The sequence below is a fragment of the Anopheles cruzii genome, chromosome 3 (assembly GCF_943734635.1).
Source record: "Anopheles cruzii chromosome 3, idAnoCruzAS_RS32_06, whole genome shotgun sequence".
NCBI classification, from domain to species: Eukaryota; Metazoa; Arthropoda; class Insecta; order Diptera; family Culicidae; genus Anopheles; species Anopheles cruzii.
Window position 1 is genome coordinate 55045351 of NC_069145.1, and position 12779 is coordinate 55058129.

At 46.7% G+C, this 12779-nt stretch overlaps 2 protein-coding genes across 2 annotated transcripts in view; one reads left to right on the top strand and one right to left on the bottom strand.

Annotated features, from left to right (window-relative positions):
- Positions 1–11843, top strand: part of LOC128270619 (uncharacterized) — a 30136-nt gene extending 18293 nt beyond the window's left edge. The window contains exons 6-8 of the mRNA XM_053008030.1: positions 372–633; positions 10288–10363; positions 11609–11843. Of these exons, the coding sequence (XP_052863990.1) occupies positions 372–633; positions 10288–10363; positions 11609–11843 (573 nt within the window). The remainder of the gene's footprint in view (positions 1–371; positions 634–10287; positions 10364–11608) is intronic.
- Positions 1039–2221, bottom strand: LOC128272513 (aurora kinase B-like). Its single transcript, XM_053010337.1, has 2 exons — positions 1404–2221; positions 1039–1329 (listed from the first exon to the last, which is right to left on the bottom strand). Exons 1-2 carry the CDS (start codon positions 2214–2216, stop codon positions 1237–1239), a joined length of 906 nt encoding a protein of 301 aa, XP_052866297.1. The 5' UTR covers positions 2217–2221; the 3' UTR covers positions 1039–1236.
- Positions 11844–12779: the final 936 nt, after the last annotated feature.

Genomic DNA, 12779 nt, shown 5'->3' on the forward strand with positions numbered 1-12779 from the left:
TCCGATGTTGTCAGCCGTTTGAGCAAGAAGTTTATGGGGCTCTGGACATCCAGGCGATGGGGTGGCTTCCTTGTTTCTGTCGGATACCGCGATCGGGAACAACGTGTCCAGCGCGCGTTGGTGGAAGAGGAGTAAATGTTTGCATTTTCTAAAATGCACTTTTTTACGAGCTTTTTTCCACCATCTGTACACCTATTTCCTCTGCAGGATATTCAGCAGCTGTCCGTGCTGTCCATTTTGGGATAAATTCCCATTTGTATTCCAATTTATGTTTGATAGGTTTTCTTCCTTCGCGCTCTTCTAACTTTTTGTTGCGTTTTGCTTGTTTTCTTTCCTGGTGCCTGCAATCCAATCATGTACCGTCACCACAGACTATCGTTCGCGAAATGAACCGGCTCGGTATGATAGTGGACCTGTCCAAGTCGTCCGTCAGCACGATGAAGGATGTTCTGGCTACCTCCCAGGCGCCGGTCATCTTTTCCCATTCGTCGGCCTACGCATTGTGCAACTCTAGCCGCAACGTGCAGGATGAAGTGCTCGGGCTGGTGACGAAAAATCGCGGCCTGGTAATGGTGAACTTTTACAACAAGTTTCTGCGGTGCAGCGAAAACGCATCCGTGCAGGACGCCGTAGGTAAGTTGATAGCGTGTAGAACATCAGCTTTTTCATCTCCGGAACCGATTCATCGTTCCACGTCATCCCCGTCGTTACTATTTCTATCATCTCGACATGGTTTACGATACGTTCGCTGCAACGCTGTCCGTGATACCGGTGAGGTAGGAATTCAATTCTTGATAGAATTTCGTATGACTTTTGCAAGAGTTTCCGTGTGCACAGCCTCTTTATGTTAAGACAAATCCTACAAAACTGCGAAAAGAATGGATTAAATTGTGTAAAATTGAGCCAAAAACGTCGTAAACGTGTAAAACGTCAGCTAAATCGTAAATCATCAATTAAAAAAGTTCGAGTCGTAAGAAAGTTCTTTGTGGTACACATCGACGGAAAGTAACACAGTTATACACGTTTGGTTGCCGAATCTAGTTCTATTCCTTTATTACAACAACAATTCCTTTATTGCATTTTAGAAATTACAAAATTGAAAAATATTATTTGAAAACATTATTAATAACACTACAACTCCTATCGTATCATTCGCTATTCAGTTGGGCTGATCTTAATTCCTCGCCCAAGAACGGTTGATAAACGGAGGTTGACGAAGTACAAATAAAAAAGAAATTAATACGGCTTCTGAAGTTTCATCTGCAACACCCACGGATGATCCATCACGTTACGCAGCGTTATGCGCGAGCTGCTTGGAATGCGGAGGAGCTGCGGATAGGGAAAAATTTCTCAAATATTGGACATCGGAAACTGTAGAAGACAGTTGAATATATTTAGCTTACCTTTGATACAAGATCAATCGCACCAGGGCTCATGTGCCGCGGATAGTTGATCTCGAGCCGCCGGATCTTGTCGTAGGTGTTTTGTGTTGTCTGTGACTCGAACGGCGGATTGCCGACGAGAAACTCGTAGCAGAGAATGCCCAAACACCACTGATCGACCGAATCGTCGTACACCTTTCCTTCCACCATCTCCGGCGGCAGATAATCGAGTGTGCCGCACATCGTCTTGCGCTTGTTCGAGTTCGAGTGTGCGGACCATCCGAAATCGGCCAGTTTGATGTTATCATCGTCGGTGAGCAGAATATTCTCCGGCTTCAAATCGCGATGAATGACATTGTTCGCGTGGCAATAGTTGAGCGCATCGGCCACCTGCGACACGTACCGGGCAGAACGGCGCTCGTCGAAGCGACCTTTGGGTGTTGCTTTTAGATGCTTGTACAGTTCTCCCTGGGCGGCCAATTCCAGTGCCAGGTAGATCCGTCGCTCATCGTGGAACCACGTCAGCAAGCGTAAGATGTGTGGATGTTTGAGCCGCGATTGGATCTCAATCTCGCGCAGCAGTTGCTTCTCGACGTTCCATTTGGTCAGCTGCGACTTGAACATCACTTTCATTGCCACCATGTAGCTGGTTTCACGTTCCCGTGCCAAGTAAACGCGACCGAACTTTCCTCGGCCCAAGGGTTTGCCCAGCTCGAAATCGTTCGTCGTCCACTCGTACCGATTTTCGTAAGCCGGATGCTGCATCATCTTAATCGTCATCGCGAGCACTTCCGAATTGGCCGCGTCGGGATCCTGAGCTTCAAACACATCCATTTTTACCAATCTTTTACCGATTTGCTTACACTGTTCTCACTGCACACCGACGCCGAACGAAAATGCCGCGAAAATCGACGGTTGCTGAGCAAAATGGCGTCTAAGATCAAAAATCTTATCGTTTTTGCAAACAATCCAAACGGCCAGTTTTTGACAGCGGCCAGTTCCAAACGGCCAGTTTTCGAAAATTCGCAGCCTCAGAAGAAAATTCGCAGCCTCAGAAGAAAATTCGCAGCTTCAGTAAAAAAATTCGCAGCCTCAGAAGAAAATTCGCAGAAAAATAATAATAGAAAAAATAGAAACAATAATAAATAATAAATTCGGCCTGTTAAGGTTGCTACACATTTGTGTACTGCAGATTGCAGCAATCAAGGCGCATATTCCCCATAGAACCCAAAACCCAATGCACTTGTAATAACAAAAATACAAAAATACAACAAAATAACAATAACTGTGCGACAACATGTTTTTTAAACACCCACAAACATAACTTATGGAACGTTTTTTTATAAGTCTTGTTGTTATACTAATGTTATAAGTCTACAAAACATATTTCGGTACAGAACAAAGAAGTAATCTTTCTTCTAATGTAATGCTTAAAACACTTTTTAAACTCTTTTTCCCTAGAATGAAATCGAGGAAAAAAAACATGAAATTCAGTCTACTATCAAACGTATTAATTCCATTTTTTATCCCTTCGCAATATCAAATTTAATTTATCTTAATATTCCCGCCGGTGGAATGTACGCGAGAAAACATGTGAGGTATCTTTTTTCGATTTACTTTATCAAACAACAACAATATGATAGCACTCCAATCCAGATCTGCGACACTCTTCTAATGCTGGATGTGCAAATCGAAAAAAAACCTTTCGGGGAGATTAAAACGTCCATTTACATGGTTTAACAAACTTCCGCGATGGCTGATTCTCGGGTGGAAAACCCACCACCGCCACAACAGCCGTTTAGTGTTTTCAACCACCGTTGCTGGCGCCAAATGTAAGATTCTCGTGCGCCGCAGCAGCTAGAGCTGCTATTACAACTGTTTTGCATATTAAAACGATTTGCCGAGCTTTCGTCCCCGGTGGGAACCGGTCGTGGTTCGCAAGTGACACTTTAGCAAACCAAACCACACTCCGAAGCAGCGTGTCGCAGCGCGGTCGGAGCAGGCAATTGTAGAATTTCAGGGCGATCCGGCACCACCAACTTTTGCGCTAGTGTCGCTCCATGCCCACACGCGCGATGGGGCCCTGAATTGAATCTTGCAAAGTGTTGGAAAAATCCCACGATACCCGTGGGAGGCGTTGACGGTGCAAAATATGCTGTTTAAATATTCGGAAAGTTGCATAGGTGAAAAATTCTGGCGAAAATCCCATCACAGCCGCACGAACATGGTGTCGATAGCAGAAAGGTGTGTGTACACGTTTTGGGAGTTTGGGCGAATGTTGGCGCTCAACGTAAGATGTTCACGCTTCGCTTCTAATCGTTCATGGATTAATTTAATTCTCCGTGCCAATGCAAACATTTTATATTAAACCCACGCTCCTGCCTGGAACAGGCACTGCTATGACTAAACGAACCGAACATTGGCACCTGGAGGTAAACGAGGAGTGTTGTAAATTTTTCTCGTTTTATGTTAATATAGCAATTATTTTTAACTTTTAAGATGTTGTTTAGAAAAGTTTCTTCAACCCACCAAGGCCATTTTCCGCGCAGCAGACGAGTCTAGTGATCCGTTTGGTGACGATCAAATTAAGCGCCAACACCTGTTGGGATTTATCTCCTGCGCGTCATGTTATTATGACAATCATCCATCGTAGGAGTCGGACGGTCGCTTGTGTTTCATCCCAATCCCCTGGAGCTTGGGCAAATAAATTACAAAACCGTCCAAAGACGTCCGTCCAGAACGCACTTCCGTTTATTTACCCAAACAAATGGCAAGTTGACCACCTGCCAGGTCCAGCTCTGTGAAAGTCCTCCAGGGCGCTCCATGGGAAGTCCGTCGCTGTCACGCCGCTGATGATTCCATTTAAACGGCCAAAGGGCATGGGCATTCTGCTGAAAACGACAGCGGTCAACCCAGGCCCAACGGAGCAAAATTGTCACAACAGTTCATTCGTTGTTGTAATTAGAGTGATGGCATCCCCAGGACAAACGGAGAAAAAAAGGGAGATAATGCGCCTTCTTTCCGTTGGAAATGGCTGTTGATTGAAGCCACTTTTCGGACCTAGTTCTTTCTTTTCCGTTCGAACCGAGCCGAGCTTTTTCGGCGGAAACAGCCACCTAACACACAAGCAAGAAGCAACAAAAAACGAAATGGCAGGCAGGGCCAAACGACACGAACGAAACCGGACGAGCCGAGTCCGTCCTTCGGGTCCTTCGGTGGCCATCAGAGCGAGGCAGTAAAAAAGGATGTTTTAAAATTATGTTTCGTTTAATTAAAATTTTACCGCCCCCGGCGCTAGTGGCGAGGACCAAGGGGAACCAGAACCTAGGCAACCCCTCGCGGGTAAGCCGAGAAATCTTTCCAAATGAGAGAAATGTTGTTGGGAATTATTGGTGTTGACGGAATGAGGCAAATATGTGCGACCGAAGGCTGCCAAGAAGCACACCCAGTAAAACTTAGTCCCCGCATCCTTCGCCGGTCACATACCGGAAAGCTCCCGGACGTGAAAGCTACGTCCGGCGGTCGGGCGCAAAGAAGGTGGCGAAAAATTTCACCACTTCGCCAAAATCGAAGAAGCTCCAAAGTGGAATAAAACCCATTCCGAGCGCGCCGGAACCGGGACGCTCCGACGATGGCTGCCGGGACGGGCGTTCGCAGTGCGATAATTTGTTTTGATAACTGAATTAAAAGTTATATTTAGATTTATTCTACCCGATATTAAATTATAACGATGTTCCCACTGTTCGCCCCTGCAGTGGCGAAGTGATACCAGGCGACCAGCGTCCGGCTGGCGGCGACGATTCTTATCGCCAGAGTTTCGCCCGTCCGCGAATACTTTTTTCGTCACCCACACGAAAACTGGCGGCCGCCGGGTCCATTATTTCTGTTAATTGGGTGAGGAATTAAATTGCTCCGACACCATTCCGCGGCGCAGCGTTGTTGTGCGCTTTGATCCGGCGCTTGGAGCAGAAGATATTTCATCGAGTTTAAAGTTTCTCATGCGTATTACGCGGCAAGTAAGACGCTAACTCTGCGGCGGATGTTCCCGACCAACGCGGACGGAAGTGGCTCCAGCGTTGATTCCATTAACGCTAATGTATTGCTGCTCAGCAACCGATAGACACAAACCGACGGCAGCAGCGGCCAGTGGACATTCAGTGTAACGGGATTACTCGTCGGGTTATCACTTATCGGTCTATCATTGGCTTATTATTAGCACTGTTAATGATTAAAGATTTCCGTCGTTTTTATGTACATCCAACGAAATAGGACTTATTAAACCGGAAACCGGCTTGTACAATGCTCGTGTACTCAAGTCTTGTTGGTGCCATGATGCAACGCATGGGCTGAATTCTCCCGATCTTATGAAAGAAAAGAGTTATTTTTTGTTCAGAATTGGCCTTGTTCATCAACGCAATCTTCATCAAGGGCCACACAATCGTTCCAGAGCCGCTCCAACATTTTAATACACCTTTTGTAGAACGATTTATATTTTTTTTCGATCAATCACATCGATTTCACCGATGAAGTTTAAAGTCAGCAAACCAACGTTTTATTGTTGTTTCCGATGGAGCAGAGTCCTTATAACACTTTTCAAGCCATCGCTTCGGTTGAGTGGTATTTTTTGCCATCAATAGAAGCAGTGTAAAATTGATACACGAAATTAGTTGTGATCATTTGTTTTGAAAATAATAGAAGTAGTGTCACTCTTGGCACTACAACTTACAAACTTGATGCCTTTGAAGGTTAGTACTAACTGAACCAGCAATGAATGGAATAAGACTAGCGCAATTTACTAGGTTGTTCATTATATTCGGAGCCTCGACAACAGAGAGTGCTGCTACGAGCCTGATTTTTTTTTTGTGATATTGGTACACTCTTCAAATGAACGTATGTGAAGTTTCATTTCAATCGGTCACCTAATTGTTTTTTTACAAGTCATTTAGTATTGACGTGTCACAGTATTTTTTACAATGGAAAAAATCAAGTATCGTGCAGTGATTTCATTTTTATTTTTAAAAGGTTCAAAAGCAAAGGAAAATAATGAACCAATACTGAAAGTGTATAAGGACTCTTCACCTTTTATTAGGGCGTCAAAATGAGGGTTTCTGAGTTTAAACGTAGTCGTAGTAGCCTTCAAGACGATCCATGTTCAAAACGTCAGAAAACAGACACCTGAAATCGTAAAAATATACAGGATATCGTATTGGAAAATCGTCGAATCACTTAAAGAGATTTAGTATAAGGCCTAGCCATCTCATTGAGCAATATAACCAATATTTTGACTGAAGTTTTTGGTTCCTAAACGCTGTTTGCAAAACGGGTGCCGCATTCACAAAAAATGGAACAATGCACCAGGTCACAAGATCATTTTTAAAATGGCGAAAATCCATGAATTAAAGTTCGAATTATTGGAGTATCCACCCTATTCACCAGGTTTGGTTCCCAGTGACTGCCAACTGTTTTCAAACATAAGAAAATCGTGTGCGGAAAGTGGTTTTCATCAAATGATGACGCCATAAGAGCTGTAAACAATACTGTGACATGTCGATACAAAATGGCTCATTTGAAGAGTATATCAATACAACAACAAAAAAATTAGGCTCGTAGCACCGCTCCTTGATATCGAGGGTCCGAATATAATGAACAACCTAGTATGTGTTAGACTGGGTACTTTTCAGACTGTGTGTTATTTAATTAACCGTTTGTACTATTTTACTTTACATAATGCGTTTCCAGTCAGTCCGAAGTTGTAAATAGTGAACCCCTTTTATTATCCGTTGGTCCATTTCCCTCGACGAAGAACTACAAAGAACAGTAAACTTTGAACCACTACACAACTCAACGCAACACGGACAGTCTGTGTTCGCACAATTTAAAAAGGCCTGAAGACACTTTAACGATCACCGAATGTGCCGGGTGCTCCGGGTTCTGTGTCGAAGCAGCACTTTAATCCGAATCGTCCATTCCGTACTATTTCCGTACCCAAATGCAACATGCTTCTGCTGTGGCACCTGCTTATGCAACAGCCGCCCCAGTATCGAATTGTACGAAGTGGTGCCACTTCTATGCTGTATCTTCCCTTCTTTGTGGAAACTTTCGCCGATCCACCACAGAGAACGGACGAGGCACCTCCCCAAGACCGAGCGAAAATGACCATTTTCAGCATCGAACCGCCGGTTGGCACAAATTTAAAATTTTTATAGTTTGAAAATGCAATTTTCAAAAGTTTTTTTTGAATAGATGCACTTTTCGGCTATTTCTTTTTGGTCCCGAAATTATTCATCGGATGAGCCGGTGCTCGTATAACAAATTTGCATCCATTAAAGGGGAACGTTTCGGTGTGGCCGTCGACGTTAAAGTGGTTGGTACAAAGTAGATGAAGTGCTTTACTTACTGCAAGTGCAGTAGAGTACCACCACCTATGTCTGGTCGGATACGGATTGGAAGTACGCTTCAGTTATTCTGACCTTTCAACGTCTTACAAAAAAGCAGTCCTCGAACCGTCAAACCAGAACAAGCATCTTATCGGCCACATACAGCCCCGACCAGAAGCACGCCTTTTGGGTCCTCTCCACACGGACCCGGAGCCAGGCCAGCAACAAACGCATACGTCTTCGTGTGACATTTATCGATGGAAGGTTATATGCATATTCATGGAGCGGACGTGTCGCCTGGTCGAAGAGCAGACCGTTTTGGGGCCCGAACCGAACCGGACCGGACACTCCATCCCCACTTCGAACTGGAAAATCGTTAAGGTGAACCCACCGCAGTACAGAAGAAGAATGTCCGGTCCCTTTGTTGGTCCGCAAAGGGCCCCATTCGTGTCCTTTTTATCGCACTTTTCTTTGACTCCTCCAAAGTGGTTCCGTAACCGTAAGTTCTGTTTTCGGCAAATATCTTGCGCCCGGTTCACCGCGACCCCGGGACCGATCCGTGCGGCGCAGGTATGTAGGTATCTCGCCCAGGGGAGCCGGTCACAAAGATGACCAATGTGGTGTAAGGTTAAATTTACGGGTTTTCCCAACCCGACTTGACCGGGCGTAGCAAAGTGGCAAAGTTTATGTTTGGCCGATCCGCCAAACAGTAGTGCGACCTTTTTGAGAGGATCAAACCCACCCAACCATTCCCCAATCTCGAGAGCCGTCGATATGATTTTATCGCGTACGCAACTTTACGTGGCGTAAATGACACCTTTCTAACCTTTGGGGTCACGGCTATTGTAATTCATTGTCATTTATCACCCTTTTTGGGAATTTGTGCGTAAGTAGGAAAGTCTCGTTGCCCACACGTTAATGTTCTGTGTTCTAAAGTTTTATTCATTTCGAAATCAGACGATTGCTGATAAAAAAAACCCGGTGAATCCGGCGCTCCGGTGGCTCCGAACTCATCAGCATGTTTGCCGTCGGCAAAGCAACCAAAACCAATTATCTTCGTCCGACACGGAGTGGCGGGCTGCGTTTTGCATTCTAAAGCCGCTCTAGAGGGGCAGCCAGCCGCAATGAGTTGGAGGCGAGAGAGAGAGCATCCAGGACACTCCTTCAGAGGTGGATCCCGGTCGGAGGCCACCATCCTCGACGAATTCCTGCGTCAACAACGAGAATGAGTAGTGTTCCGTTGATGCGTTCAGCGTCGCTGAAAAAACATCGTCCAAACGATGAGCGAGCTTTCTGGGCGCAAATGTGTGTCTTCACTCGAGCACACCGAAAGAAGTGGCGCTAAAGAAATGCATTTCCAGTCTCCCCAAGTGTCCCGACGTTCCGACTAGCTAGCGCTACGTGTCCGCCTGGCTTCCACAGACCACAGACCGGGGCTCCAGATATCTCCGTTCGACAACGCTAATGCATCTCGCCGTGCGCTTCATGAAATCGCACTACGGTTGGCCCGTCCCGTGGCGTTATCAAGTGCGGCGCAAGAAGCACATTTCACGAGCTCGGCACGAACACTGGGAAGAGAGTGGAGAAAAAAACGAATAAAACTAAATGGTGACAAACAGCTCTCCACCGGAGCAGTGAACGGAATCCTGTTGCCTTTTGTCGAGCCGCGCCATGTTTGTTCGATCCTGGCAACCCCTTCAAAAAAGTGCCTTTTTCGCTTCGGGACCGCTTCCGAGTGTATTTGCACACACACACACACACACACCGGGTGCGATGCTCCTTTCCCCGGTGCCATTTTTCTTCAACTGTTCTCCTGAAAAACCACGCGGCTGATCGCTTAAAGCCCTCTTCGAACGAACGCGAGTGGGTGCCAAAAATACCGCTCTTCAGCGGAAGCTTGATCCGTTGGCGGGTTTCGATAGGCTATCCCCAGTTTCTGGCTGCGGTTCCGGGCCGGGTACTTCGCTTCGAGAGTTCAAATGATCATCTGAAATGGTCACCCGAAGGCATGTGTGGATGTGGCCATCCAATTACTTGAACTGAAATCGACAGGGAACGAACTTTAAGGATGGCTGGCGAAACAATGTGGGGCCTGTCGTTAGAAGTTAGTGCGATGCATTAGAAACAGGAACAGACAGTCATCTTCAGTGACACGGTTAAAGACGTAAAGAGTTGGACGTCCACAGTTGGTGTCGGTATCGGTGATTACGGTGTTCCAGTACGTGGGCCGGTCGGAAGCTGAGATGATAGGAATGCCCTGTGGCCTTGTGGCCCTGCGGGCGGGGGTCGAACGGACCCGGACCCGTGTCTGACTGATCAGCAGAGAATGATAAAGATGATGATGGTGACGATGGCACGATGACAGCGATGATAGAAACGATGGTGACATTTCCGGTGGCCCAGCATCCGGATTACATGCTTTTCACTCTCAGTTTTCTTTCTCCACCTTTGTTCTTTCCACGACATGCTGCTGACCCCGGCGGCGCTGCTGATCCCTATCTGCGCTCACTTCGTCGCACCTACGGCAGCCCACATAAATCATATAAGGAGAGTTGCAGGAATCGATCACGTGGGACTCGGTGCCGGTTACGATGGAATTAATTTGTAAGTAATTGTTATGTCCTTTGTGGTGAGTTACGGGTTGTACCAGTGTGGTCGTACCAGTGAGGCGTACCGGGAGTGTATGTTTGTGTGTGAGGGATTGGGTGGCTTCCATAACTGTGGCAATCGTCCCATTGGATTAAGTGGTTAGTTTATGTTACTTCAGGAATCAGGGTGCGTTGAAGCGAATATAATGAACGACCCTTCGTCAATCTGTACTATGGACCAGTTCTTTATTCTATTTGAACAATCCAATTATCGATTTATTGATCTCCAATAATGGTTGTTTGTGATGCTACGCTCTGTTCGAAAGCTTACAAAGATGTTCTATATTTAGTCATCGCCAATAATTTGTATCAAAAATTTTAAACTTAGACAAAAATTAAATGACAATTAGATAACTCAGATAAAAGTGTTTAAATATTATTGGCTAACACTCGAAATGGAAATGGAAAATTTCCTCCTGTGCTGACTCTGCTATCAATGTGCGTGTTTCGAAACACTAGCACAATTTTTTGTTTCGAAATCCACCTCATCCTGAACTCTAGCGGATGGCGCGAGATAATGAAAAAGATTAAATGCAGTATTCTAATCACGGAATTTGCGTACCGTCGGAGGACACCACGGCGTCGCTAACTCTTTCATCAACGCAGTTTAACGATGCATCAGTATGCATAAAAAATAAACCGCCAAGCCTTTTCCTCTCGCTGCTCGCTGCTTCGTTTATGGCACCAACGGCACCCGCACATAAAACTCGAAGCCGAAAATGGGAAAGACAAAAACCAAAACGCAAAAAAAAAGAAAACAGCTTAAGAAAAGCCGGAAAGCTGTGAAAGAAAAATCACATCTTTTAACCATTTTCCACCATCCCGGACGGGGCCTGCCGCTGCCGGCCCCGCAGACGCGCTTTCCACATAAAGACCTCATAAATTGGCTCCCGGTTGGGACGCCCTCCACTCCACGCCCCCATTTTCCGGCCAATCCGCACTCGTTTAATGACTCTTGGCGAAACTCTTTCTGCCACTAAAATAAAAATATGATTACGGCAACGCAACGCCTACGTACGGCGCGCGATTTACGGCCACCGTGGCCGGCGCCTCGTTATAGAGCCTTCTTTCACGCAGCAACAAAAAAAAACAAAAAAAAGGACATCATCTAACGTATCCATAAATCTTTCTCTTCCCACAACTCCCACTTCCATAACAACGACGGACCCATGCATCAATCCGCCGCCGCCGTCGTCGCCAGTACGCCGCACGATCTGGAGGACGTCTCAAGCTATCCGCGGCTTTTCGCCGAACTGCTCGGTGACGGCTGGACGGTCGATGAGCTGGAAAAGCTGGCCGGCCGCAATCTGCTGCGGGTGTTCGAGGACGTCGAGAAGGTGCGGGAAAATCAACGCCTGTCGGGCGTGCGGCCGTACGAGGACATTCCGCCGGTGCTGCGACCCGAGGACCACACGAACTGTTCGACGAATAGTTAATGGCCCGTTAGCGGCTGAATTAACTCCATCGTTGCCCCTTAAAGAGTCGCGTAAGAAACGAACGGTTGAAGGATTTTATTTGCCGGTCAAAGGGTGCCGGCCAAACTTAATCGCCGGAACATCGCGTATATCCTGGACCGCGCTACCGTCGCAACTAAATGTGGCCCACGGAGCGGGCCGAAATCGGGCTCCAAAAATGCCTTTTTACGAGTGTATAAAAGTAAAAACCATCGCCCGGCGGCGATTCGTTCCGAACCGGGCCTCGATCAGCTCCAGTTCGATTTGTTCGGAAAGGGAGCCGAAAAGTTTCGGTCTATTTATCGTCTTCGTTGAAGGAAGACACAGCAGTGAAAAACCGGTAGGTAAACCTGTAGTGAAAATTGTTCAAACGAGACCCGCAACCAGCGCCAAACGCACACCGTAGCCGTTTTTTCGTACCGTATAATGAAATGCCGACCGCCTCCGGCGCCGGAAGTAGAGCGTGTAGTGCGATAGGAATAATAAGTAGCCGTGAGCGAGAAATGACTTAAGTTCCGTTTGGCCGGCGGGCCAAACCGACAGCTTCGTGCCATCGTGTGCTCCCACCAGGATCTTGTTTCCGGGCTTGTTTCTACCAAAATGCGACCCGTCGACTGCACGCCGACCGACCGACCGACCGACCGACCGAGCAAGATCGAGCTTCCAATTCCAGGTGCAAACGCAGCGGATTTGCATCGGGCTCAAACACTAACGAATTCCTCCCGACTCCCGGGCCTGACTGACCAACTGCTGGCTGGCTGGGCGTGTTATGACGGTTTGCTGGAAAACTAATTAAAATACCACAGCGCTCGGTGCTGATTAAATGTGATCATGCCGTTACCAACGGCACCAACGGTAGCCAAAGTGGTGCCACGGTCCGTGTGCCCGGACCACGGAGCTGATTAATGTTGGGCCACA